This window comes from Oryzias latipes, chromosome 16 (assembly GCF_053564925.1).
Source record: "Oryzias latipes strain Hd-rR chromosome 16, Olatipes_Hd-rR_3.1".
In the NCBI taxonomy this organism is placed as follows: Eukaryota; Metazoa; Chordata; class Actinopteri; order Beloniformes; family Adrianichthyidae; genus Oryzias; species Oryzias latipes.
In genome coordinates, this window is record NC_136252.1 from 13,069,983 (window position 1) to 13,096,663 (window position 26,681).

The 26,681-nt window shown below is 38.9% G+C and overlaps 3 protein-coding genes across 3 annotated transcripts; 2 read left to right on the forward strand and 1 right to left on the reverse strand.

The window, feature by feature from the left end:
• Nucleotides 1-146: 146 nt before the first annotated feature.
• On the reverse strand, nt 147-16,925 carry mrs2 (magnesium transporter MRS2). Its single transcript, XM_011484968.4, has 12 exons — nt 16,072-16,925; nt 15,919-15,983; nt 13,331-13,367; nt 11,588-11,700; nt 7,302-7,463; nt 7,071-7,201; nt 6,867-6,983; nt 6,063-6,132; nt 3,418-3,500; nt 2,546-2,663; nt 1,234-1,347; nt 147-999 (listed from the first exon to the last, which is right to left on the reverse strand). Exons 1-12 carry the CDS (start codon nt 16,436-16,438, stop codon nt 940-942), a joined length of 1,437 nt encoding a protein of 478 aa, XP_011483270.1. The 5' UTR covers nt 16,439-16,925; the 3' UTR covers nt 147-939.
• LOC144984567 (putative integrin beta-like protein C05D9.3) lies at nt 7,688-11,403 on the forward strand. The gene is made up of 7 exons (XM_078933473.1): nt 7,688-7,855; nt 8,042-8,317; nt 9,348-9,555; nt 9,625-9,742; nt 9,859-10,162; nt 10,242-10,470; nt 11,166-11,403. The coding sequence occupies exons 2-6, from the start codon at nt 8,043-8,045 to the stop codon at nt 10,447-10,449; spliced, it is 1,113 nt and encodes a 370-aa protein (XP_078789599.1). The 5' UTR covers nt 7,688-7,855; nt 8,042; the 3' UTR covers nt 10,450-10,470; nt 11,166-11,403.
• A 1,447-nt stretch (nt 16,926-18,372) lies between the features above and the next one.
• LOC101155458 (lipid scramblase CLPTM1L) lies at nt 18,373-25,932 on the forward strand. The gene is made up of 16 exons (XM_078933469.1): nt 18,373-18,726; nt 20,281-20,638; nt 20,745-20,863; nt 21,678-21,756; nt 21,833-21,950; nt 22,038-22,132; nt 22,214-22,298; nt 22,957-23,057; nt 23,134-23,184; nt 23,259-23,309; nt 23,387-23,469; nt 23,708-23,742; nt 23,817-23,872; nt 23,974-24,018; nt 24,154-24,287; nt 24,437-25,932. The coding sequence occupies exons 2-16, from the start codon at nt 20,411-20,413 to the stop codon at nt 24,495-24,497; spliced, it is 1,341 nt and encodes a 446-aa protein (XP_078789595.1). The 5' UTR covers nt 18,373-18,726; nt 20,281-20,410; the 3' UTR covers nt 24,498-25,932.
• Nucleotides 25,933-26,681: the final 749 nt, after the last annotated feature.

The window sequence follows — 26,681 nt, forward strand, 5'->3', positions numbered from 1 at the left end:
TTGGTGCAAATAAATCAATGACATTAAACACAATTTTCTAATTTTGTTTTGTCACTGTGGATGACTTGATAGAGTTTTTTTATGCAGATAAGTCTCCCTCTGGTGATAAAAAACAATAGCAACAGAAAAAAGATAAAAAAAAACAATTTTTTTCGATTGCACAAAATAAATGCCTTTATTTTTTTCTAAATTAAATTACAAATATATTCAAAATCCACAGTTAAAAGTTATCAACTGCAATACATGATCAAAGAAATTCTGACAAAGTAACGGAAATTCAAAAAAGCAGTTTGAAAGGACACGAAACACGAGCTCTTCCAGAAATTTGATGTAACCATAACAGCTGTGTTAAACAAATCTATGTTTCTTGTTTTAAACACCTTTACTATTGTTATTATTTCCAGGCTTCCTTAACTGCTACAAGAAGCAGTTGTCCTTTGAGACAGTGGATGCAAGGACTCAGGAAGGATTGTACTCAAAAAACAAGAAAGATGTGTTTTAAACCACATAGATTAATAATAATTTATATAGACCATGTAATTAACAGTTGTTTTCCAAAGCAGCATGCTGCACTTGTAAATGCAGAAAAGCAGAAGACACCAAACACACATCCAGAGGGTTCTTAAATATTTCCTCTCCAGCTCTTATTCCTAGAACTGAAAACAACAGAGAGAACAAACAGTATTTCTCTCTTATAACGTCCGCATTTCAACAACAATTCAAAATTGTAATCATTATCCTAATGGTGTAAAAGCAATTATGTTAACATGAAATAAATCCCAATACAGTGGTTGTTGGACGGGTTTGGTTCCTCTTGTGAGCCTGAAACAACCTGGTGTGTAAAGATAAGAGGCGAAGAGCACAAGAGGAACAGGGAACAAGCTCATTTAAAGTCCTTTCTTTCCTACAATGTGCAGTCTTTGGCATTTTACAGAGGAGTCATCTGACTCCAGGTTTCATGTCTGAAGGTTTCAAATTTCTCTTCCAAACTGGAGGAATCTGTTAAACAGAAAAAAAGCCTTTAAACATTCATAGCACTGGCAAAATAAAACAATGATTTGATGACCTGTTTCTTTTTCCATTTACAGTGCATATGAAATGACTGCATCACTACAGAACTCCCAGTTATCTGTGTTGTTGATGTTTATTTGGACATACCATTTACTGTAGGTATTAATTAATAAGCCTACTCCAGATTTCTTTTAGACAGGCATAGCAGATGTTTAGGTTTACCAGAGGGGGAACCGAAGGCTCCAGATGGCGTCCCAGAAACGACAGAAGTCGCCTCCATATCAACCCGCTGCCCAAGAACATGAAGCCTGTCACCAGCCAAAATGCACGCGGGTCCTGGTGTAAACAAATGCAAACATGGATGAAAAGGCATTTTTAACTGCAGTTATGATATGCAGTCATGGCCGAACATGTAGACACTCCTATAATTCAGTCAGAAATTGCAACACTTCTCCCAAAAATGGTTTGCTATATACTTGTTCATTGTTTTGGTTTGCACTGAAACAACACAGACACACTTATTTGGTAGCACCACCTGGGAAGAAGATACATGAAAACAATCATTTCCTGTAGCCATAAATGAGTTTTGTTTTTTTACATCTACTGGAATGTTGGTCTCCTTTGTCAAAAGGCTGTAGGTCAGTCAGACATGAAGGAGACCTGCTTCCAAATGCTGTTTGGAGTTCTCCAGATTCAGACTCTTCTGGACTCTTTGCTGCCATTTCAGAACTCCCCAGCGTTTCGTTTGTAACCATCTTTGAGAATGCTTCCAAGTTAATTTTAGGTTATTGTCCTGCTGGAAGACCCATGACCTCTAGTGGTGAGGCAGCATTGACACATTGTCATCAGGTTTCATAAGACCATGTATATAAACTCAAGCATCCAGAGCCAGATGCAGCAACACTGAAGCATCTTTCAACCTCCACCATATTTGACCTCACTTCATTTCTTTCACTGTGTTCTTTATCAAAAACCTCTACTTTTGTCAGACGTGTCCACAGCACATCCTCCCTGAAGGGTTGTGGTTTTGCCACATAGGTTTTGGCAAACTCCATTCTCACTTTTTTACCAGATTGTTCATGTTTTTCTCACATTTTCTTCTCTCAAACCCCCCAGACACATTTTCATACTTCTGTTGTTCATGCTCAAGAGTTACACAACACAATGGTTGAGTTGTATGTTTCTCCATTTTACTGGTTGCAGGTATGCTTACTATATATAGCCTACGCCTGTCACCTGCCACAGGTGTGTCTAAATACAAATTACAGGAGCATCACATGATTGACAAGCAATTATTCGTTACGATTTTAACAAAGTGCTGATCATTTTGTCCAGTTGTGTGTGAATTTTTGTGAAGCTTGACTTAACTTCTTGATTTTTTTGCTTTATCAGTGAAAACAAAAATAGAATAGCGAAACATCTGCAACTGGAACAGCTTTTTCTTAAAGCAAACAGTGAACTTTTCTAACAATTGTAAGGGTGTTGACATTTTCAGCCATGTGTGCAATTATTCAGCAGCAGCAAAACGTCTCACATCCTCAAACGCTGTGGTCAGATTCATTCCAAAGGCCACGCCGATGAGGCCAAACAGAGTCAAGGAGAAGGAACCCATGGTCAGCTGCAGGTTTAGGCGCATCATTATGTTCCGATGGCTAGAAATGAAGAGACAGCATTTGAAACCAGTTTGAAATGTACAGAAATAACAGCTTGTAATCTGATCGAAATACAATTATTCAAATAAAATGTTTATTTATAATAAAAATATATATATATTTAAAATGTTGAATTAAAAAAAAAACTCCTGTCACCTCATTGGTTGTAACATTATTGTGACACAACACTGAAAAAAGGTCATGGATCAACAAAAACTTAACCGAAAAGAACAGACTTTGGATCAGATAACTGAACCCAAATGGCTCTTCCTCAAAGCTCGGCTCTTGGGTTGCATTTCACATCCACCACTGCTAGTGTGAACTTCACATATCTTCAGTAGCGTGATGAAACTCCTGTGCATAAACAAGTGCATGCAGACCTCAAAGAAGTGAAACGACGTGACTTAAAGTCCCAGAGGCCAGATTCATGTCCCAGTTTCTCTGAAATTCTGTGGGTGGAGGGCTGAGCAAAAACAAAAGCTGCAGAGCCTCAATAAAGAGGACGCCAAGAATTAATAAATAAATTCATACACAATTGTGTAAAGCTAAAAACAAACACTTTAGGTTGTAGTAGCCAAAGATGACCTTTGAGTCATGAGGTGTTTTTTTTAAATTAATGTTAAGATCTTTAACTAAAATGTTTATGCAAGAAACGAGACTACCTACCTTTAAATCTAATGTTTTAGTGTTTGATGGTTACATTGCTTTTATCAGACACATTTATTATCTTCATTTGTAGCATTAAAGTCCAAACCTGTCCAGGTTGATGAAAATGACGCTCTCCGAGTCGTCTATCAGTCCTTTCAGCTCTCGGGCTTTATTCCCCAGCTCCTCGGCCTGCAGGAGCCACAACACTCACTGTATTAACACGGCTTGCTGACCTTTAGTCAAACCTACAGAAGGTGGAGTGACACATCTCAGCCGCTCTGCTTTTAGTAGAACGATTGTCCCGCATGAGTTTTTTAAGCCAATCACCTTTATGAAACTAGGATACACTCATGTTCAAGTGGGCTTTAATTTATCCTTACATTTGTATCACCGCCTTATGTTTATTTTCTAGAATACTATAAAGGTATTTGGGAGATTATAAGAGCTCACTACATCCTCTCTTTTTACTTCAAAAAATGAGCCGTCAGAATTGTACATAAAGCTATCTTGATTGTACAAACAGTTTATTTGATCAATCCAGACTTTTAAAACTTTATGACCTTGTTGATTTTTTACACCACACAACTTCTATACAGAGCTAGTGGGAAATCATTGCCATGAAATATCCAGAAACATTTCTTAGAAGATGAAGGCGGCTACAAACTGAGAGGATGTAGGACAGGGGTCGGGAACCTTTTTGGCCAAGAGAGCCATAAACGCCACATATTTTTAAATGTAATTTCGAAAGAGCCATACAATAATGTAGTGTCCTTTTCCCACACTGAGACTTAACCTCTTTTAAGGTTATTTATTCTGGTTACTGCAGGCTGTAACAAATGCCGTAAATTAATTCAACAGCTCCTGAATCTCTCCCGCCGAGACGAGAGCACTTCTCCCAACTTCATATTCCCCCCTCCCGCTCCAGCCCTCCCATTTCCCTTATTCGGCCCATAGCTGAACCCCATTGGTCCAAACTACCTAACAACAGGCTGAGCGACAGAACTAAGAGCCAATCAGATCTCTGCTTGATGCATTCAAGGAACTCCAGAACTTTTAACGCGGCCCAACAGCCAAGTTAAACTCAGTCCGCGACAATATGTTTAAAACTAAATATTCAAGTGAATGTTTGCATTTGATATAATTTCAACACTTTTAAAGTACAATAAGTCTGTGGATTATTTTTAATAACATTGTTATGCTGTTGCTAATAAATGATGAGTATTTCTCATGTTGGTTTTGCTGATGGTCTAGTCTGGTTGATACGTGGTGAGTTTCTGCTTCACGCAGGCGTTGAGACTTTAAACGTGATCTTAGGTCTGAATGTTCTGTAGATGTGACAAAGACTGCTCACATGCAGACGGGGAGACAAACACACACTCACACGCTGCAGTGAGTGACGGGCAGCGGGTTTTACGTTTTTACAATCCCTGCGCGGTTCACCTTACTGACCGAGCCCACAACTCCACCCTCACCCTCTGCTTTCTCCCTCTCACATCCCGTCCCCGCATCTGCGCGCTCTTTCTCAGAGACGGGGGCGCGCAGTTTTAGGCACGGCAATTCACAGGTTTCCGGCTGGTATAAACTCTGTGAAATAATAGATAATAGTAAAGTGATAATGCTGGCGCAGATCCTTCTCTCCAAGCACCGCTACTACTGTGCGCCTCTGGCATCGCATCGCGCCCGAGAAGGACTGGTCTAATGAAAAAGAAAAAATTAAAAATGTGTCTGCGAGCCACATGTGACCATCAAAAGAGCCATATATGGCTCGCGAGCCATAGGTTCCCGACCCCTGATGTAGGAACTTCAAGAACCACAAAGGAAAGTTTCTGTGTGTCGGTGTGTGGCACTAAACTCTGGAACGGGTTAAGAAATGAATGTTGTTCAAATATCCAAATATTCAAGAAAATGTATAAAGAAACTCTGATTTCATGATATAAAGATCAGAGGATTAAGGATCAACAGGTGTTTGAATAATTCCACATACATGTGTGAACTTGATTGTGGTGAAATAATCAAAGCTCTTTTAATTACAACCAATGAGTTTTACATTGTAATGTGTAATAATGATTACTGAAAGGTTTGAATTACTATCAATAAGCTATTGATTTTCTTTACTTGGTCTGCAATGTGTAGCAATAATTACTGGTTTACTGTGATAATATGCTCCAATGATAATCAATGATTTTACATATCGGTTAACCGTTACTGTTTACTGAATCATGACTGAATGTTTTCTCAAGATAATCAATCATTACTAGTCACTGGATTTTGTTAATCAAAAGAATCTATCTGATCAGAACTGGATTACAAAAACCATGTAAAACTATAAAATGAACTAAGTACGGGTGGGATTATAATAACTCGCTTCTTCCCACTCCTTTTCAATCAATAAATCAAGCTCCACTTGACTTTAGATGATGATCACTATGTTTAATTAAGCAAATGGGATTTAAGTGTGTCTTTTGTTTTTTTTAATCCATGCATTTCATCATTTCTGTGATGAGTTTGATAAATCTGTGTGAATTCTTCATTGCTTTGACTATAATGCTTGAAATTAATCTATCAAGAACGTTGTCCAAAAGTTGACATACTTAAGAATTTTTAGTAACATTTTCCAGTATAAATGAATGTTACTAAATTAAGAATAGATGCAGATACATCCAAACAATGATCATAAGGGGAAAAAGGGGTTGATAATCATTAATATATCTTTGTGGTGGGGTAACAGTTCATGTATCACACCCCATGTACCTGCATGAAGAAATTCTCCAGCAAAAGTTCCATCTCCTCCGCGTGGTCAATACCCAGACTGCTTTCTTCACTACAACACACACGCAGAGGCAACATCTGTCAGAGTAATACAAAAACCCACAGGTGTGTTGAGTACCATCTTTTTCTTTACGTTACAAAAAAAATATAGATCATGTTTAGTGCAAAAATAAACCATATGTATATAAACCAACTGGGTAATGCATCTTAATCATAGGAAAAAGTTACCATCTTAAAGAGTCTGTGCTTCACATTTAATCATAAAAATTGATCTGCTTGGTTTGTTTCAAATTGATGCCTGAATTTATTTCCAGCTGTGAAAATAAACATTTTACTTAAGTTCTGGCTTTCAAATAAAAGCTAAATTAAGGTAAGTTTGGAGAACAGGTGATCAGATACACACAGTATTTGCATCAAAGGGGTTAAAGAAGGAACGTCATTTCAGTTGAACGATTTTAGGAAATCTTACATATTCAATGACCTAAAAGGGTCAGTTAGAAAAGCAAAAGCAAAGCTTGAAAGTCCATTAAAAAACATTTTCTATAAGAGTATGGTAGCAGCATCTTGTCTTTATCTCATGCAGCAACTGCAGCGGACGAAAAAGCTTTTCATACTCTCTTAACCCTTTGACACCTGAATTTATTTCCAGCTATGTGCTTTACTTGTGTTTTTGCTTTTAGGTAGATGCTAAATTAAGGCGAGTTGGCAGCAGAAGTGGTTTGATGCAATAATTGCATCAAGGGGATAAAGGTTACATATGTGTGTTTGAGGGCAGAATTCACATACAAAACCCTTGGATCTGTCCACTTTGTGAGACAAAGCTCTTCAATGATCTCATCTTCATCCAAGATCTTCAGCAACGAGTCCTTAAACACTTTGATTTCAGTTTCCAACTCTGATAAGCTGCAGGTTCCAACAGAGACACAGATTTAGGCAAACAGACACTGGAATATATTTCTCAAACGCATAAAGACGTGGCATTTCATTTACCTCTTGCTGTTTTGCAGCAATATATGCAGTTTACTTCTGTCAGCAGAAAGGAGTTTAGGATCCACGAGGGACTCCAAGATATCCAATATAACTGGTTCCACATCATTGAGCCGGCTATGTAAAGTGTTGACCTATTGACAAGATGAAGAAATTGAACGAACCTTCACACATTCAGCAAACATGCACAGAAAAAACAACAACACTTTTTTTTCACCCTCTTATCTGTCTGACCTTGTGCTGCAACATGGCCTCCAGAGCTCTGAACTCAAATGGCAGTGTGTGTGTTAGTGATGCCAGCTGGGGGGCCAGCTCCATGATCAACCAGCGCTCCAGCCCCTGGCCACGAAAATCCAACACCATCAGGGACTGTGGGGTTAGGATGGCTTTCAAAGACTGTGAAGAAACACAACAGAAAGAAAGGCTGCTTAGGGGAAAAAACGACAAAACCACTTCAGTTGTTTAAGATCTCCCAGACACGACAAATAGTCGGAATGTTCGGTGCATCAAATCACGTGTGTGCTTCGTTGCAAACATATATGTTTGGAGGGTTCCTATCGCTACAACAGACCCTGAACTGTCAATGTTTACAGTGACAGACCCGATCAATGAAACCGTGAAACATCTGACAAGCACACTTGTGCTTGTCAGAAAGGAGGAGACCAAAAGCAGACCAATCAGGATCCAGTTCAGCAGACCCAAGCCCAGCAGCCTCCAGACACAGACCTGTTTGACATCAGACGCACTCTACAGGGGAGATTCGGAAACATCGTAGCTCTAAAGTCCAGGTGAGTCCTTTGTGTCATCTCAAAACCAAAAGAAGTAGTAACAATCTAACTGGACAGTTAAAGCTTCAGACAACTAGACTAAACGAAGCTAGTCTGTCTTCCTAATGAAAATCCCTGCTGATCTCTGAGTTTGCCACCCTTCCTCTCCTCATCCATGATGATCAAAGGCTTTGCTGTGATTTGCAGGATGACGGCGGTGAAGCTGCTCTGCCTTCTCCCACTGCTGCTTCTGTTGTGCCAGAGAGCAGCTGGAACGGGCGTGAGGGCCAAACCGAAAATGTGCGTCTCAAGCGCGTCCAGCTGTGAGGAGTGCATCCAGGCCGACCCGCAGTGCGCTTGGTGCCTGGCCCCAAATTTTTGGTTCAACTGCCATACCTTGGAGACACTCCGGAAAGGAGGCTGCCCTGAAAGACACATTTATAACCCTCAAAGCAGCATGCAGGTCGCTAAGAATGAAAGCAGGTGAGGGAGTTGTTTTAAAGATTCCTAAATAAATTAAATAAGGTTTCAAATTTCCTCCTGGACCCTGAGGTCCACCAGCTTTATCTTTCTAAAGCGTTTCAACAGAAAATTCCAGCATCTTTTTAACCTTAAAGCTCACGTTTGCATAACGGGCTACTGGTAGACTTGAGGGACATAGAGAACGTAAACTTAGCTTTTCACTAGTATGTTTATCGCTTATTTGATTCATTTTATTATTATACAGCATGCCAAAGAAAAGGCATGTTTTGTCGATTCAAATTCTACATTTTAGATTGGGATTTTTTTTCCCATTTACCTTAACTTAACTTTAGGTATTTGTTAAATATTTGTTAAAATATTTCATTGTGCTCTGCAGAATGATAATAAAAGATTCTGATTCTGAAAATGTTTATATGTATGTATGTATGTAAGTATGTATGTATGTATGTATGTATGTATGTATGTATGTATGTATGTATGTATGTATGTATGTATGTATGTATGTATGTATGTATGTATGTATGTATGTATGTATGTATGTATGTATGTATGTATGTATATATGTATGCATGTATGTATATATGTATGTATGTATGTATATATGTATGCATGTATGTATATATGTATGTGTGTATGTATGTATGTATATATATATATATATAGAGAGAGAGAGAGAGAGAGAGAGAGAGAGAGAGAGAGAATTTCTTTTGTGTATTTCTAATGTTTCATCAGTGGGAAAGGCAGGCAGCTCTGCAGAAGGCCTCTCAGTGGTTGAATCTGGATTCTGTTTCAGGTTTCCAGGCTGGCAGATGCCTCCAGACGAGCAGGATCATTTGTTTCCACTTCACTGACTCACTTTTCTATACCCAGCCTTATTTTTATCTTTATGTTAAGCTGAAGGGTTTGAGGGGTAAAAGTTTGGACTGTTTTTTCTTTATTTTTCAACACATTGTGTTGCCTGCTATGAAAAGTGACCTAAAAATTCTGATTCATTCTTCTTTTCTTGCTTGTGATGTGTCAATGCCTGCAGGAAAGACTCAGCAGATTCCACGCCACTGTTCCTGCAGCCTCAGGAATTTTCCATCCAGCTAAGACCAGGAGTGCCTCAGTCCTTTCCTCTCAACATCTTCATGCCAACAGATCAGCCAACAGATCTCACTCTGGACATCAGCGATGTTCCAGATGGAGTCAACATCACACTCAACAGCGCAGCCAAAGGAAACCCCAGGCTGGTGCAGGTCAGAACAACCCTGTAGATTGCAGAGTTCCCATTTAAATCATGGCAGCAGCTCATCTTGTCCTCACAGGTGCATGTGGAAGCTGCTCAGTGTGGTATTTCACCGCACAACAGGACTGGGCCGTGGTCTGTCCTCATTACACCTCGAGGCTCTTCATTGAGCGTAAAACTGGAGATTTCTTTGCTGTGTAAGCCAACAAAAGCCAAATTAATGTCTCCAAAATCTGGAATTGAAATAAAAAATAATATACTAATTTTGCCTTTTTTTAAAGACAGACTTAAAAAAAAAACCTGCTTTCCTTAGGTACCTGCAGTTGCACCGAAAATCCTGAAGAAAACAGCCGTTTCTGCAGCAATGCAGGAGCATTGATATGTGGCCGGTGCCACTGCTATGACTCTTATTCCGGAGAGGTCTGTAACATGCAGGAAGACCCTGATTTCTCAGAAGAAGCTTTGTGCCGCTCAGCCGCAGATGCCCCAGTGTGCAGCGGCAGAGGCACCTGCATCAGTGGCTACTGTGAGTGCAACAGGCGGGAAAATCCCAAAGAAAGATACAGCGGAAGGTTCTGCGAATGCGACAACTTTAACTGTCCGTATCACAATGGCAGGTACAGTGATGTGGATGAGGACGAGTGCCCCATTATCAGGGTGACATGTTCATAAGACGCTGCGCTTCTTGTCAAACAGAATTTGCGGCGGGCATGGGAAATGCGTGTGTGGACAGTGCCAATGTGAGGTCAACTGGCTCGGTGACGACTGCAGCTGCAGCTCTGAAATGACTTCCTGCATGGGAGAAAACCAGGATATCTGCAGTGGAAAAGGGTTGTGTCAGTGTGGAACATGTGAATGTAACCCCCCATTCAGAGGCCCGACCTGTGAGGGCATCGCTCATTAGAGCCGGATGCAAAGACAACCGGTAAATGCTTTAAAAAAAACATACAGCGTCTTCCAAACTATTCTGCTGATGACATTTTCTAAATAATGCAAATGGCAGTAAAATTTTCATGTCTCATTAGAATCATGTTTCATTGGGAGGTCATATTTACTAAAATCAAAAGTTATTCCAATTAAAAACATCTTAATAGGTCAAATTCGATTTGAACATAGGACCCCAATTTTCACAATTTTTGCATCCGATGAACTTGAAAGGTTTTTTTTTTGTTTTTTTTTGGTGGTGGTGGGGGGGGGGGGGGGGGTGATGGGCGGGGTCTTTCCAGGATGTCAGAATATCCTCCCAGAGCTGCTGTATGGATGTCAGCTGCCTCCCACCCTCAGACATATTTTGCTCCAAAAGTTCTCCATTGAGACCTTGAGGTCGGGGGAGGAGGAGGGCCACGCCGTCACGTTCACAAAATCATCGGTGAATTTAGAATTGCAATTTTTTTTCACCCCTTAAATTCATTTTCCATAATCATTTGGAACGCATTGTATGAAATAGCTAAAATGTGTGGACTGTAAGTGGTTATCCTTCAAAACTAACAAATCGAGCGTTTGCACAAAGTCAGAAAGAGGCGGCCAGGAATCGAACTTCTATCTAAATTCGGGAAAATCTATGTTATTCGTTCAAAAACTAATTTTTCCGTGTTTTCAATCATTGTGTCTTTTTTGCAGCGTGACAGGCTACCTCACTTTGACCATGTTGGAAACCAAGGCTGATAACCCAGGAGAACCTGAGAATGTCGGTGAAATGAGCTCACTCCTCTGCTCCATCCTCAGCCTCCTGGTGGAACGACGACTGACAGTTCGGCTAGAAAGGCCAAAATCTCTACCTGTGTTTATGCACTGAGTTGCACTGGTCTGATTCATACATACTAGTTGTAATTTAAATATAAGAATTACCACCAAAGAACCATTGCAATGCATTCTTGGAGCTTTCCGGGTTTTAGAATCTTATAAAAACAAAGCCATGTTTCAAACTGACTGTGGAATAGAGCTGTGCAAACTGCATTTAGAATGTGTGCAGGACAACAGGCTTTGGACAGGAGAAACTGGAACATGAATGTCAGAATGGGAAAAAGGCCAAGGGGGCGTACCGCCATCCGTAGGATAATACAGTTGTTTCTGGCAAAAAGGCAGGTGCTGTGCTGGAAGCGAAGGTCTCTTGCCTGAAGACCCAATTCCTGGCAGAGTTCTGTCTTTTTCTTTTCTGGAAAAGATAAACAAACAAACCTCAGGAGGACTGTGTGTTTTACTTATTCCTGGCTTTAAATTCAAACCTGCATTGTTACCACTTTGTAATTTTTTTTATTCAATTTATTTACGGTAAGTTTACTGACAAAAAGCATATTTTTTATTTCAATCTTTCACGGTGGAAAGATGTGGCCGTGGTGTAGAGGTAGAGTGGTCGACCTATGAGGTGAAGATCGCAGGTTTGGTTCCAGCCTCCACTGCCCATGTGTCAAAGTGTCCTGGAGCAAGGCACTAAACCCCTTGTTGCTCCTGGTGGTTACAGGTTGACACCAGTGCTTGGCAGCAGAGTGTGAAAGTGTGCATTTATGGGGGAACTGGACTGTAAAGCGCTTTGGGCCTTTTATGAAGGTAGTAAAGCGCGATATAATTATGCAGCATTTACCACTGAAACTAAAGAAACTAAACTAATAGCGTTCCATAACTTTTATTGGCTCTTAAAAAAATAAAAAACTACATCTAATATAACAAATATTATTTTTTGAGTTATTAAAAGCCTAAGTTAGACCTTGCACCCCGTTGTTTAACCCACATAAACATCAAAATGCTAAATTAGTGTCAAATCCAAACCGTCTAAATTCAAGGAGGTTTTCAGGCTTTTAGTTTTGCAAAGACTTCTTAGAATCAGCATCGAATAAATCTGACAACGGTTAAAGTTTGGCAGAGAGACTTAAAAACTTTGTCTTTAAGCCATGTTAGGATTTGCTTTGAAGAAGAACATATGTGAGTCAGGTTTAAGTATTCACACAAAGGCTCCCACAAAAGTCTGTAAAACAAAGGAGACTTTAATCATCTTTCCCAGCTCAACAGTTTGGGTAATGAGTTGGATTTCTAATAGATATTAAAAGGATTTGTACATCAAAGCCATGAAAAGGAACAGTATTCCTGACGTTTTGCTTTGATGCAAAATGTAAAACAGCTTCTTATCCCTTTTTAGACGTGCAAAATGTTACTGCAGCTTTGGGCTTTTGTTTTGTTAATTCCTGCAAATTTTCATTTTGCTTTTCTTCATTTCTTTTGATGGAGGCTTTGACATTTTTTGTCAATTTAAAAAAAAATCTTTCCTTTTTAATTTATGATACACAGATAACAAAAAAAAAAAAACTATTTATGCCAACTTCTCTTTAGGGCTGGACTTATTCTGTACCGGGAACTAAAGTTTAACGTCCTCGTTCAAAATCCTTTGTGGTTTTTTCCTCAAAAGGTTGCTGTTCTAAATGAATAAAATAAAACAACTTGTTTCAAGAGAGCCTGACATAAGCAGAAATGATGCTTTTCAAGTTTCTAAAAAAAAAAAACACCAAAAAACTTGTGGTTCAGTAATATTTTGATACATAAAACCTAGAAAAAGAATTTCCTGACACGCTGGTGGCTAATGTGTTTGTTATAAAATAAAAGAGAGAAGCAGCCATTATTAATATTATTATATGTATTAGTCATGTTTGATTAAATTAATGAGAAAAAATATCTAAAATTTGTAAAATGCAAAAGCTGATAAAAAAAACAAAAACAAATAAACGTAATAATAATATTAACTTTTTAAATCAGACAAAACAAAAGTCTAAAGGAAGTTTCCATCAGACACTTACCAAATGATGCAACATTCCCATCTTGGTCAAACTTCATCTGTTAAATAAAAAACAACAACTGATAACTAACATTATAATTATCAACTTTAAGCCTTTTTTATTGCTTCTTTATTTGCAAAATCTTTTAAACCCAACAAATCCTAAAAAAAAACGCTCCTTAAATGTCTCTTAATTCCATAAATACAGTATTTTCCAAATTATTGTGCAAATTGTATTTAAGTGTGAAAAAGATGAAATTGTTTGGCTTTCATTGAAACTCATAAATGATTTTGTGTCTCAGGATGTTTTGGATCACATGACATTAATCTCAGACACCTGTGATCATTATTCTGCCAGTTGAGTTTGATTAAAGGAAAAACTACCAAAGAAGGACGTTTCACATCGTTAAGCAGATGAACTTTTTCAAGCAATATGGGAAAGAAAAAGGATTTCTGAGTTGGTGAGTTATGGCCACCATCTCCCAACGAGGCTGCAACGTCAGCAAGGAAGTACCTGAGTCATGTTTTGGGCCAGAGTCATGCAGAGAGAGCTGGCCGGCCCCTTTAGGGTCCCTAAAGGTGTGAAAATGACCTTTTGGAAAAGCATGTGGAGTTTCTGACTGAACATTTTCTTCTGTGGTGCAAAAAGAAGAACCAAGCTTTCAGTAACAAAATCCTCTTCATGCGTGACAATGCACCATGACATGCTACAAGGAATACAGCTCATAGCATCATTAGCTGCTGTAAGCAGAGGAGGAGAAACTGATGGTGTGGCCCCCATCCTCCCCTGACCTCGACCCCATTGAGAACCTTTTGTAGCCTCCTGAAGTAAAATATCTAAATTGAAGCAGAAACTCTCCAAAAACTCACACCTTCAATGGATGCAAGAATTGTGAAGCTGCTGCAAAATAGAGCCCTATATTAAAATGATACGTGATCTATGAAGATGTTTGGGTTTGGAATAGCTTTTGATTTCAGTAAATATGTTCTCCTAATGCAGCAAATTCAACAAATAACCATTTTCAGTTCTTTAGAATCTATCAAATGTTGTGGAACTCTGTGTGTAACAGTGACGTGCAGTCAGGAGAGGCAGGTGAGGCTGTGCCTCACCTGTCATTATGGGATGAAAAGAGAAAAAATAAATTCAATGATTATATTTAATTAATTTGTTAAGTAATTTGTGCCTTGCAGTCATTTTCCATTTAAATTTACCATTTTGGGGGTTTTTTTCTTTTCAAAATCGCTGAATTTCCGCATTTGCCGTTCAGATACTAAGTGACGTGCGGGGAGGCACCAGCCCGCTGAGCCTCACTTTGGATTGCGCAATACCTATGCAGTCAGACGGTACTGCTGTCTCTCTATATGTCGGTTCAATCACTTGTACTATATGAGCTGAGTTTACATAATTTAGGAGATGTATATGATGTACAGTGTTTGTTTTTATAAATAACTGTATGTGAGAGACGTGTTTCTTGTGCTGAGCGCTAAACGCCGGCGAAAAAGCCGCTGGGTGAGGCCAGACATTCTTGTGCCTCATGTTAGGGGGCGCCAGTGAGCCCTGAGATTATGACGCTAAAAAATACTAGAAGAAGTGATAGCAAGCGGCAAGTCACTTTCTTCAGAAGGAGCGGCGTATGGACTTTATTTACAAGTAAAGGTAAGACGATAATAACATTTGTGCTTTTTTCTATGCTGCAGTTTGCATATGAAAAAAAAAAACACGTTGAAATGATATTTTAAACAAAACACGTTAACTGTTGTCAATTAAATGGTGAATAAGTTACTCAGTATGGTTCATATGTTTGTAAATCTGACTGATGACGTCAGTGCCTCACCAGCCATTAACCTCACCGCACGTCACTGGTGTGTAATAATGTGGAACAGTGACTTTGAAGGTTTTTAGTTTTTGAAAAATATATATTTTCCTTTAGGTTTGTTCATCAGCATTTAATATAAAGCTAATGGTTAGTGACTTGAAAATTATGCTGACTGTCATTTGCATTGAGTTTTTTTTTATTAACAAATGTCCAACTAAAAGCTTTTTATTCTAACAATCAAACAGAAAAAAGAGTAACATGATTTTTAATATTAATTTATCAAATAATACTTATTAGTTATTTAGAGGCGTCGAATGAGAAAATGTAATAATAGGACACAATAAAAGAAATGATAAACTTTAAATTTTGAAAATGCATAAATTAGAAAATGAGAAGCCTAATGGAGCAGTGTATGACAATCATGACTTTGTGACAATGTTTTAGTATTTTGATGGTTTTGGTTCTTATTTCTTTAATTCTTTTGTCTTTATGTGAACAATTATGTTTAATGTGTAAAAATGTATGCATAAAATATAATAAGATTGGTGGTGGTAATTAATACGATTTTTCTTCTACCTATTTTAAGCACTTTTTCACACTAACATGTTATTAACCATTTTATTGTGTGTTTGAAATAGAAGGAAAGGGATCATATTTCCCCAAGTTGACTGTCAGACTATTGTTAAAACATTGTGTGCCTCTATGGTAAATGGAATGTAAACATTGAACTTGTTTCTACCATAACTTCATAAGTACAGCCATCCAAACCACAACAGCATCTTGATCATCTTACCACAATAAAAGTTGGAGAGACACTAGAGTGGTGAGCGTCTGTCACTCTTCTGCGAACAAAAGAGACTGTGGAAGAAAAATAAATAGTTACATTTAAAAGAGAATAGTCTGAAACATACAAATGAAGTGCTTTCTATGTTTTTTCTAAACCTACCAGGCCAGGCTGTGTCTCCTCTCAGGTTATCTTCTGCCAACGCTGCAGACTGAGGTCTCAAGGGCAGAAAACTTGATGCATAGTGGGCTTGACCCCACAGTGAATTTGGGCCCAAACTATTAAATCTCCCACTTAACAAACTAACTTTCCTACCTCCAGACCTAAATCCTGTCCACTTCAGCGGGCAGATCTCTGTATGAACACTCCTGAAAATGAGAGCTGGACTTCCTTTTAGTCTTGAAGGAGACGAGCAGAGAAGACTGAAAAGATGCTTTGAACATTTGAACGTGTCAAATGGCATCCCTGAGGATTTAAAGCAACCAAATGAGTGTAACCTGTGCAGGACAGCCTCCATGCAGAGTGCCATTCTGGTTGGAGGAGTTCACAGTAAGGAGGAGGTGATGGGAAAAGGACTGAATTATGAGAAAATGAAGGATTCAGCCTCCATTCACACGAAAGGGGAGGTGCTGTAGGATGGAAGTCCTGGAGTCATCCTGCTGCTTGTAGCCTCTAAGGAGTCAAGGATTAAAAACTAAAGGGAAACTGCTATCTATTTAAAACAGAAATACCATGAAATGTTAAAGTCGTCTAATGCCAATACTTCTTAAACTCTTAATCGAGAAAGCCCCGAAACTATATCTTCGTGCTAAATAACTTTGATACAAGTTATAACTTAAGTATTTTTTTTCTTTTAAAACGCAAAAATCTCTGTGACATTGGCGTAAATAAAACTAGTAACTTGAATCGGTTACTTCCTGCTTTGCTGCTGTCCCCAAATCAACACGTGAAGGTGAGTTTAGTCTCAAAACAAACGAGTTCGCGTTTAGCTAGCTTTAAGCTAACCGGGGTCATTAGCGGACCACAATGCACCGCGGCACAAGAGTAGACCGGCAAAGATCGTCTCCGCATTAGAAGATCACTTTAACCAACAAAGGTCACGAGTCACAACTAAGATGCAATGTACTTGTTATTGTTCATCGGACATACATCGATCAGAGAAACAGCTCATCGGATGATTTGGAGATAAATGCAGGGAAGCAGACTGAGATGTTTGGACGTGTTGAGAGGAGAGACAGCGATGATGTTGGTGAAAGGATGCTGAGGTTGGAGTTACAGGATGACCAATAAGAAGGTTTCTGGATCTAGAGGAGGATGTAAGGATGGTTGGTGGTGCGAGCGAGAAAATGACAGTGCAGAGGAGAGGCTCAGCTGGAGGCAAGTGGTTCACTGTGGCGACCCCTACAAGACGTGACCTTTATTCTATGAAACAACCATGAATATCATTTATGAGAAAGACCAACTATATGCATGTTTTTTTCTATGCATGACATAAAAAAAACTTTGAAAAAAGTTGACATTGAAAAAATTTGTTATTTGTAAAAAGTTGTATAAAAAATGTCAGGTTTTAAATAAAGGACCATGACAAGAAATAAACATTAGGGCCTTGATGAAAAGTCGAGGCATTAGAGAGGTGTTCATAATAAGGATTAGAGATCAGAAATGGCTTTCATTAAAATAACATTACATTTGTGTTATTTGATTTACTGTTACAAACTTGGCATTAGACTACAGTTTCAATTATTATTAGTGTTTTTTTTTGACAGGAGAATAATCATCAACTGAAACTTTATAAAGAATAAATGTTTAAATAACGTAAATTATTTTTATAGAGAAATGTTTGGCAAGTAGAAACCTAATTTGGCTGGTAGACTTTAGATGTTACCAGCCACCTGGCTAGTTAACTAAAAAGTAAATTTAAAGCCCTGAGTATAGGTATTCAAACCAATAGTGTCTATTTTTTCCCTTGTTTTGATTTATTGTGTGTTTTTCTTTATTTTTTCATATATTTTAGATATGAAATCTAAAAGGAGAAAGGAATTAATTTCAGGGTTGTAGAGTGCAATAAGAGAAAGAAAAAGACAAGAGAAAATACACACAAAAAACTACTGTAAAATATGTATTTGTGATCATTATTTTTCATGGTTGTCTGTTGTTTTCAGAGCATTGTGAAAAAAAATGAGGAGGTTCTAATTTCGATTATAATATATACAATTTTAATAAATTAAAAACAAAAAAAAGTTACAATAAAGGTACAATAAAGTTGTGTCTTCCTAAAGTGTGTGTTGAGGATTATATTCCCTTTTGTGTTTATTATTAATAATTAGTATTTTTTAAAGAATGCAACATGTTTGTTCTGTATTCAGAATTCTATTGTACATTATATGTGCATAATTGTTGTATTTTCTTGTTTTGTAAGTTGCAATTGTTCAATAAAAAAAAAAAAAGATTACCTTAGTAATTAGAGCGCATGCGCAGAGATTGGCCACCAGCATCAGCTGCAGATTCTGGAAACCGGAAGGATGCTGCAGAATCCAGAAAGCCCGATGGTGTGACTGAAGCTAAACACTCCAGCCTCTTCGTGTGTTGAGCTCGCCCACATTCCAAGACGGAAACATGTTCCCCTCATGTTATCTGAAACCGGCGGACAGCGGCGGAAAGACGAGCGCGCTCGCGAAGCTGCTGCTGGGGGTGTTCGTGGTGTACGCGCTCCACACCGCCTGGCTGCTGTACGGCTTCCTCAACAGCAAACCCTGCGACAGAAGCAGAGGGGAGCTCTGCATGGCCTCCTACCTGCACAACAGACCACGACTGCAGGTACACACCAGCTCGGTTTGGATGCTCGTTTTTGTTTGGCAACACACACATGATGGGCGGGAAAAACGAACCACAAACCCACTGTGTGTGTGTCATGACAGACCGAGATTTCTGAACACAGACGTGGCTGACATTTCTTCATAGCAACACATGATGTTTTTAATGCCCTGGTCTAAATATTTTCATTAAATATATTAATACTGATGCTGCACAATATTTGATCCTAATTCTCTACAGTAGCTCTTAGAAGTCCAGAGCCTTTTGGAGCATTATTTACAACTTTACAACCAGCTGTAGTTGTTGTCTGGGACAGCTGGGGTCCAACATTGCAGCCTCAGGTTGTGGAATGGACCCGTTGCTGTCCTGGTCTGGATGGGCATCATGGCGATCTTCCTGTGGCTGGCTCCTGGTATGAATAGATGTTTCCTCACAGCAGAGCCAAGCCCTACATTTCTTTTCCCACAACAACAGGTTCATTATTTTTTTAATTAAAATTATTTTTTAATTTCTGTGTTCTTTTTTTAAATTGTAAAGCGATTCGAGCCACACAAGTATCAGAAGTGCGTTTTATCACAAAGTTTGATTTGATCATTTACAGCTGAAATAGTTTTTTGTTCATTGTGACAATGTTTGATATTCATCTTTTTAGTGCAGCCCCAGCTTTGTATGTATTTATTTGTTTGACATCTTTTTGGTTATATTTTACAATAACTCTCCAATGAACCAAAGAATGTTTACAAACTCAATTTCTGAGTGATATGTCTAGTCTTTTTATACTGCAAAAATCACAAAACTTGACACAAGTTGTTTTAAGGTTCATAGCAACAGATCAAACATGTAGAGACAAAATAAAAATGTATAAATCCACAGACAAAGCAAAGATAAAACTAGACAAAAGGCCACTCAAAGTTACAAGGATTATAGGTGATATTCTGTCATAAATCTGATGATGTGATTAACAACTGAGGGTTAAGGTTATTTTTTAATAATGATTTATAATATAGGAATATAACAGTTGATTTAGCTTGGCTATTGTAAGCTGAACTGGAATTGAAGTTGAATTTCCCTAGATAAAATACATAGTTTCATTCTATTCTATTCTATTCTATTCTATTCTATTCTATTCTATTCTATTCTATTCTATTCTATTCTATTCTATTCTTTTCTGCTCTGCAAGATTCCCTAAAATAGTAAAGGTTCTTGTTTATTTATAACTTTGCAAATACAGAATCCTTTATAACATTACTAGTTATAAAACTGCAATAGTTTATCTATCAGCTTTTGTCCGCAGGTTTAATAAGTTCACTAAATGATTTGTTTCTAATCTTGTGAGATGCATTTCAGCAACATTTTTAATTCATGGCACAACAAACAATGCAACATAACCTGGAAAATTGCATAAAAATAAGGTCACGAGTTATAAAAACAAAATGAAGATTTCAGATCATGACGTGTTTGAGTGATTATTGGTAGAAAAAGAAGGCTGTTAGTGATATTCTGTTTCAGTATTAGCATTATGTTCTGATCTGAATTCTTCTCTCTTACTGAACTCAGCTGAGTGTCTTTACCTGCCTCGTGCCAGAAGACAGCCAACTCCATCCCATTTTGAGGGTGGAGGCCTTTGATCCTCTCTCCACATTTGAACGGCGAGTTTTTAACACGTATCACACCGCCACAAGTCCAAATGCGTGGCGATGAAAAGCAAAAACACGAATTCTGTGCGCTCCTTTGCAGACAGGTGAACGTTTCTCTGCCAGAGGAGACTCGAGCTAACGGCACTCTGTATGCAGTTGTGTATCTTCACAAAGTGGGAGTTTCTCCCTTGGAAGACAGAAAGGAAGTTCACTATGCTGCTCAGCTCACCACCTACATGAATCCTGCAAACAAAGAGGACCAGAAGGACCCACAGAAGGTAATATGAGGGGGTCACAAAAGTCTGCTTTTCATCCACAAGTCTCCTCTGTAGAAGATTCAGACCTGCAGCACAAATTTGACTTTTGTTTTTTTTCCTCCAAAAGGTTGGATCTGTTAGACCTGTGTCCCACTGGACACCGCTCCTGTCAATCACCATGATGTCGGAGGACTTCAGCTTCAGCAAGGCGGGGCTTCCCAGTGATGTGCGCCGCTACATGAGAGTGTAAGTGAAGGTCAGAACCAGGAGAGCATTAAAGGTCCTGCTGGCGTCACAGAAAATATTTGCAGGTGTTGTAATTGTCTAATTGCAAATAAAGATAGGTACTTGAAAAGGAAGAAACAGATCATTTCCAAGTTTCAATTATTTTTTTATGTGAGGGTTACCAGGACAGAGTTATTCCACTATCATTAAAATATATTGCATTTTGCATAACATTTTATTTAAAAATATTACAAATCTTTGGGGTATGGTGGTGCAGTGGTTGGCGCTCTTGCCTCTTGCAAGAAGGCCCGAGTTCAAGTCCCAGTTGGGACTTGATTTTTGTGGAGTTTGCACGTTCTCCCCATGCATGGGTTTTCTCCAGGGACTCCATCTTCCTCTCACTGTCCAAAAAAAAAGGTGTTTCCTGGTTGAAGTGTTGACTCTAAATTGTCCCAAGGTGTGAATGTGTGTGTGCTTGGGTGCATGATTGTGGCCCTGCCACAGACTGGCCACCTGTCCAGGGTGTACTTCGCCTTCACCCAACAGTAGGTGAGTCAGGCTCTGGCCACCCCGTGACCCTGTCAGGGATAAAACAGGTTCAAAAAATGGATGTTAGGAAACTGTCCAAAAAAAAAAGGATTGAAAAAATGGTTGCATTTTTGTGAAATGAGAGGTTAAACCAAGTTGCTTAAGATGCTTTCTTTTTCATAAACTTCACTGGGAAAGTGAGATTTTGCTCCATGTGTTTGTGTGTTGCTAACTTTAAACCTTTCAGGCTTTGCTTGTGTACATTTGAAGAACTTAAATGCTCAACTTCAATCTTCTGTCTGTGCAGCTTTCAGGAGGGCAGACAGATGATCTACCTGCCCCTTCTGCTGGTCAATGAGCTGAGCTCCAGAGTCAAAGACCTCAAAGTAGGACGTCCTTTTCTGTGTGACATACGCCATTGTTTAAGGGGCCTCAGTAATCTCGCCTCTCCTGCTCAAACAGGAGATCGGCAGCAGCAGTGTGCAGCTCCCCCTCACAATTTCCTATGAGGGAATCTCTCTGAGGAAATTTCGCTTTTGGATCCATTTACACGACATCGTTTACTCCCTGCGACAGTTTGGTGAGAATATGAGGGATGAAATGGGTCATTTCTGAGGGTGTGGGGTTTTTGTGCATGAGAATTTTTACAAACGTTGTGTGCCTAAAGGCTTCAGTGAGGAGAACATCGATGAGATTAAAGAAACTCTGGTTGGATCCAACCTCTACCTGTTGGTGCTGACTGCCCTGGTTACAGCTCTGCAGGTGGGAGCACACTGTCAAAGCATTCCTGCTGGAATTGACTCACGTCTGAGAGCAACAGGGTATATTTATGTTTTTGTGCAGCTCATCTGTGAATTTCTCGCACTTAAAAACGACATCTGTTCGTGGAGGGAAAAGAAGAGCATGGCAGGAATATCCAGGAAGTCGGGTAATTATGATAATAAAGTCCCACTCCGATCATCTTTTGATTTACTGTAAAAGTATCCCCGGTAGTTTAATTACAATGATGCAGTTTTTAGCCAAAAAAAAAAAAAAACTGTGTCGTTTTTCTAGGACATAGTTTCTGCAGAGCACCAGGAGTTAATCAGAAATTCCTTTCTGAGTTGTGGGCAGGACTGTTGGCAGGGAGTAAGCCCGCACTCATTTCCCATCAGGCCTTGGTTCACACGCTCTCCCGCTAGCTTACTGCTGTTTAGAACCCCAAGCTAACTTTAACGGTGCCAGAAAAATGGAGAGCAATGTTGGGGCTTTCCAGCCGTACAGTTTGGAGCCAGATGCCAACTTTGTCCAGGAGGACAAAGACGCACGTGGATCTACGGGTGGGTGCATCAGCATGGAGCGCAGCAGGGAGCTTGTGGCCCGCCCAGCGTATTTTCTACATCACAAATGCAATGAAATACTCAGAAATGCAATTTTAATCAGAATTTTCTTAATATTTGTCCTCCATCCTCAGAAAAATCATCTAGAATGTGTTAAAAAACCAATTTTCATCAGAGTGGGTATTTAAAAGGAGTGGTATTATTATCTGTACGCAATATAGAGCCGTTTGAAACCATTTAAAAAATGGCTGTTCCTCCTAATTGCAGTTTTGTGGCGATGTCTCTGCACGTTGCTGATCTTCCTTCATCTGCTGGAGGAGACCAGTCTTCTGGTGCTCCTTCCTGTCGGACTGGGAGCATGTGTGGAGGTAGTCCATGTTTGACACCCGTTTAAAACACCCCCACAGGTCAAGAGAAAACCTCAGACTCCCTATTTCTTGTCAGGTGTGGAAAGTGTTTAAAGTCTTTAAGATCCAGCTGAACAAAGAGTTTCACGTGAGTAAAAGATCGTCCATGTTCTCCGCTGTTCAATGAGAACAGAGGAAGTCTGAACCTGTTCCCATCTGCAGGTAAAAAAGCTGGATGAGGACGAGCAAAGGACTGTGGAGTACGATGTGCAGGTATCTGTCTCATTCACCTGTGCTTTGTTTTGTTATAATCTGTGTCCGATTTTAGGATTTTGTCTTTTCCCCTTCAGGCGTCCAGATACTTGTCCTACTTGGTGTACCCCCTGTGCATCAGCGGAGCCGTTTTCTCCCTGGTCTACTTACGCAAACGAAAGTGAGCAGATTCCATTATAATCTCACTCTAATTTGTTTTCGGCTGCTCCTTCGAAGCTCAAACTCTTTCCTTTTTTCTTCTTCTCATCTTTGGTCTCAAGTTCAAGCTAGAACTGAATTAAGCCTAATAAAAAGGGAGATTTTATCTTTGTTTATGCAAAATTGGCAATGAGTTGTGTTCACAAACCCACCAGTCTAATCCTGTCAGATGTTAATCCCACTTTGTGTCATGTTGACAGCTACTATTCCTGGTTGATCAACAGTCTTGTCACAGGTGAGCCTTCTCACGTTCACTCCTGCCTTCAAATGAAGTGTTATATTTTACATCCTAATTTGGTTTGTCTTCAGGGGTTTATGCGTTTGGTTTTCTGTCCATGGCTCCTCAGCTCTTCATCAACCACAAGGTGAGACCAACCCGACGGCAGAACAAAGTCCTTACATCGGGAAAAATCTGGAAATGTATCACGTGCAGTGGTAAACCTGTTAACCTTTTTTTGTGGATCAGTTCAAGTCCGTGAATCACCTGCAGGGGGCAGCATTGATGTACAGAGTGAGTGCGGAAAAAGATTGAAGCTATTTAAATTCTGTTTGCAAATCCAACACTAAACAATTACAAGTATAAATGCAGCTCTGAGAACAATGTTGAGGTTGTTTTTTTAAAAAGCTATAATCCGTTTGCTTCCAGGCTTTGAACACGCTGGTTTCAGATGCGTGTTCTTTCGCCTTCTTCTTCTCCTCCACCGCATCTTTCTCCTCCTCCCACCAACTTTCCTGCTTCAGAGACGAAGTCCTCTTCTTCCTCTACCTTTACCAGCGAAGGTATTGACACACAGTGTACAAGCAAAAAAATCCTTCACAATAATACCCATGTCTTAAGTACAACTTTATTGATTCTATCAGCTTCCAAACTTAAGTGTGATTTTGATGGAAAAATATGAACAGCATCCTTCTGTTGTTTCACTTCTTAGACACTACGCTCCCAAATCCAGAAGACGAGAGTCTGCCACAAAGAAAGTCAAGACTCAGTGAACGACGAGACAAAAACATCCATTCAAGACTGAAAGCACAAAACCACCAAAGGCCAGCTTTTTAAGAAAAACAACAACACTCAAACAGAGCCAGAAAAAAGGCATCCAATCACTGGACGATTGATTAGAGAGCTGCGGCTCCGCGTTTAGCTGCTCTGACGTTCAACACATTCAAGGACAATCTGCGTTTCGGAATTTCTATCTTCACTTTTTGGAAATCACTGGATCAAATCATCTTATACTTGCATGATTCTGCTTTTTAGTCGTATGAAGTGAATGAAAGTTTCTTCTTAACTAAACCATGTTTCAACCATAAGTCTTGATAAATTCGTTTTTGTTGAAAGCACAGATTCTCCATAAAAGATTCATTGCAAGAGGCTGCAGTAGAAGAAAGAATTTTATGAGACACTAACTGCATAGTTTATACATATGTACAGATAATTATTGATGCCTGAGCTATAATTTTACAGAGGGAACTTGTAAAGTCAGACTTTTTTTGATTAGTGCAGTGATGCATGAAATCAAATAATGTACACATTTCATCTGAAGGAACCACAACGGCATTATTGGAATATGCAACCTTATTTCTTAATGTCATGATGTATTTATGTGGTTTCCTGCAAACCTTAGACCAGCAATGATGCCAGTTTCAATGTTAAGTCAATGGTACAGATGCGATCTGAGGTACTGCGGCGCGATTTAGGCGACAGCCCAATGCCCTACTGGGCTGTTTTTAAATGTTTTTTAGATATATTTTAACATTCCTTGGATAGTCTTTTGATCAGCACATTTTATGTAATTACAGTATCACTTACTTTTTCCATTTCAACAAAAAGTTACATTTTTGTGTTGCATTGGTGTTAGTTGCATATTTGTTTATTAATAAATCAAATGAAAATCAATGTTGTAATTGTACTCCCATTTAAAATAATTTCATGTCCACAGTCAATGTATAACAAAATGTATTGATGGACTTGACCTGTGCTCCCTCCTTATTGGTTGAATGCTATAACCAATAAGAAGGAGGGAGCATTCAACCCATTGTTTTCCTGTTTCTCTTTCCTTATTACATTATCTTTCGCCTCTTTTTGCCGCTTTACTTCTTCTACAATTTTTCAGCTATTTTAACCATTCAACTATTGGAACGTTCAGCTCTTTCAGTTTTTTCCAGCTGGGACTTTTGGTCCTTCAAATCCTTGAACTTTTCATTATTGCAGAACTTTTGCCTCTATTGAAATACATGGAGAATTCTTGGTGCAGAAGCTCGCTGTTTCGAGAGCCGGCGCTGGCATTTTTCACAAAATGATCTTTTTTGCTATTATGCTGTTTTCACTTTATTTAAGGTCAACTTTGATCATTTCTTTATTTCATTTTGCCAATTATTACCCTTCAAGTTTCATTTTCATTCAGCAATAAAGCATTCAACCCATAGAAAACAGGACTTCTTTGTATTGATTGATATTTACATTCAAATTTCTCTGCATTTCATGTCTCAACTTCCATGAAAGAGAGAACCGCCACTTCTTGTCGTCCAGTTAAAGCTCTGGCCAAAGGTAACATATGATCACATATAGGGATACTCTGAAAGGCTAAAGAAAAGCATGATAAAGGCCCTTAAGGCACTTTAAAAACGGTTTGAAACATTTATTTAATTTTTGATTTAATAATATGAGGATTTTTCCATCGTGGAATGTAAGGACACGTGGAAAGATGAAGACCTGTATGACTTCATGCAATTCCTGCTGATTCCAAACAAACGGACAGAAGCGTAGAGTGGATGCTGCTTCACTCTCTGCTGCTCTTTCCTCTGGATTTGTCTGTTTACCATCTTACACCTGTCGCTTACATTTGGGGGATTTTATTCACATTTCAGGTTTGACTATGCTGTACCTTTCAGGTATTTAGATCCACAATTTTAAATAAAGTAGGAAGCTTAAAAACAAAGTAAATTTTAATGCATCAAAATATTTGAAGCCTGTAAAGGTCCATTCCAAAGTGTTTTAAACATTCTTTGTTTGAGCCTTTCCCATGAGATATTTACATCATGCAGAGGCCTAATTTATGCATAATAAAGGAAGAAAAGAGTTTGGACAGTCTTTAATGCTTTCACTGTTATGTGATCATGAACCACTTCATGCTAATCAAACTTCTCTGTTCCCTTGAATGTCTTAAACTTGTCAAATAT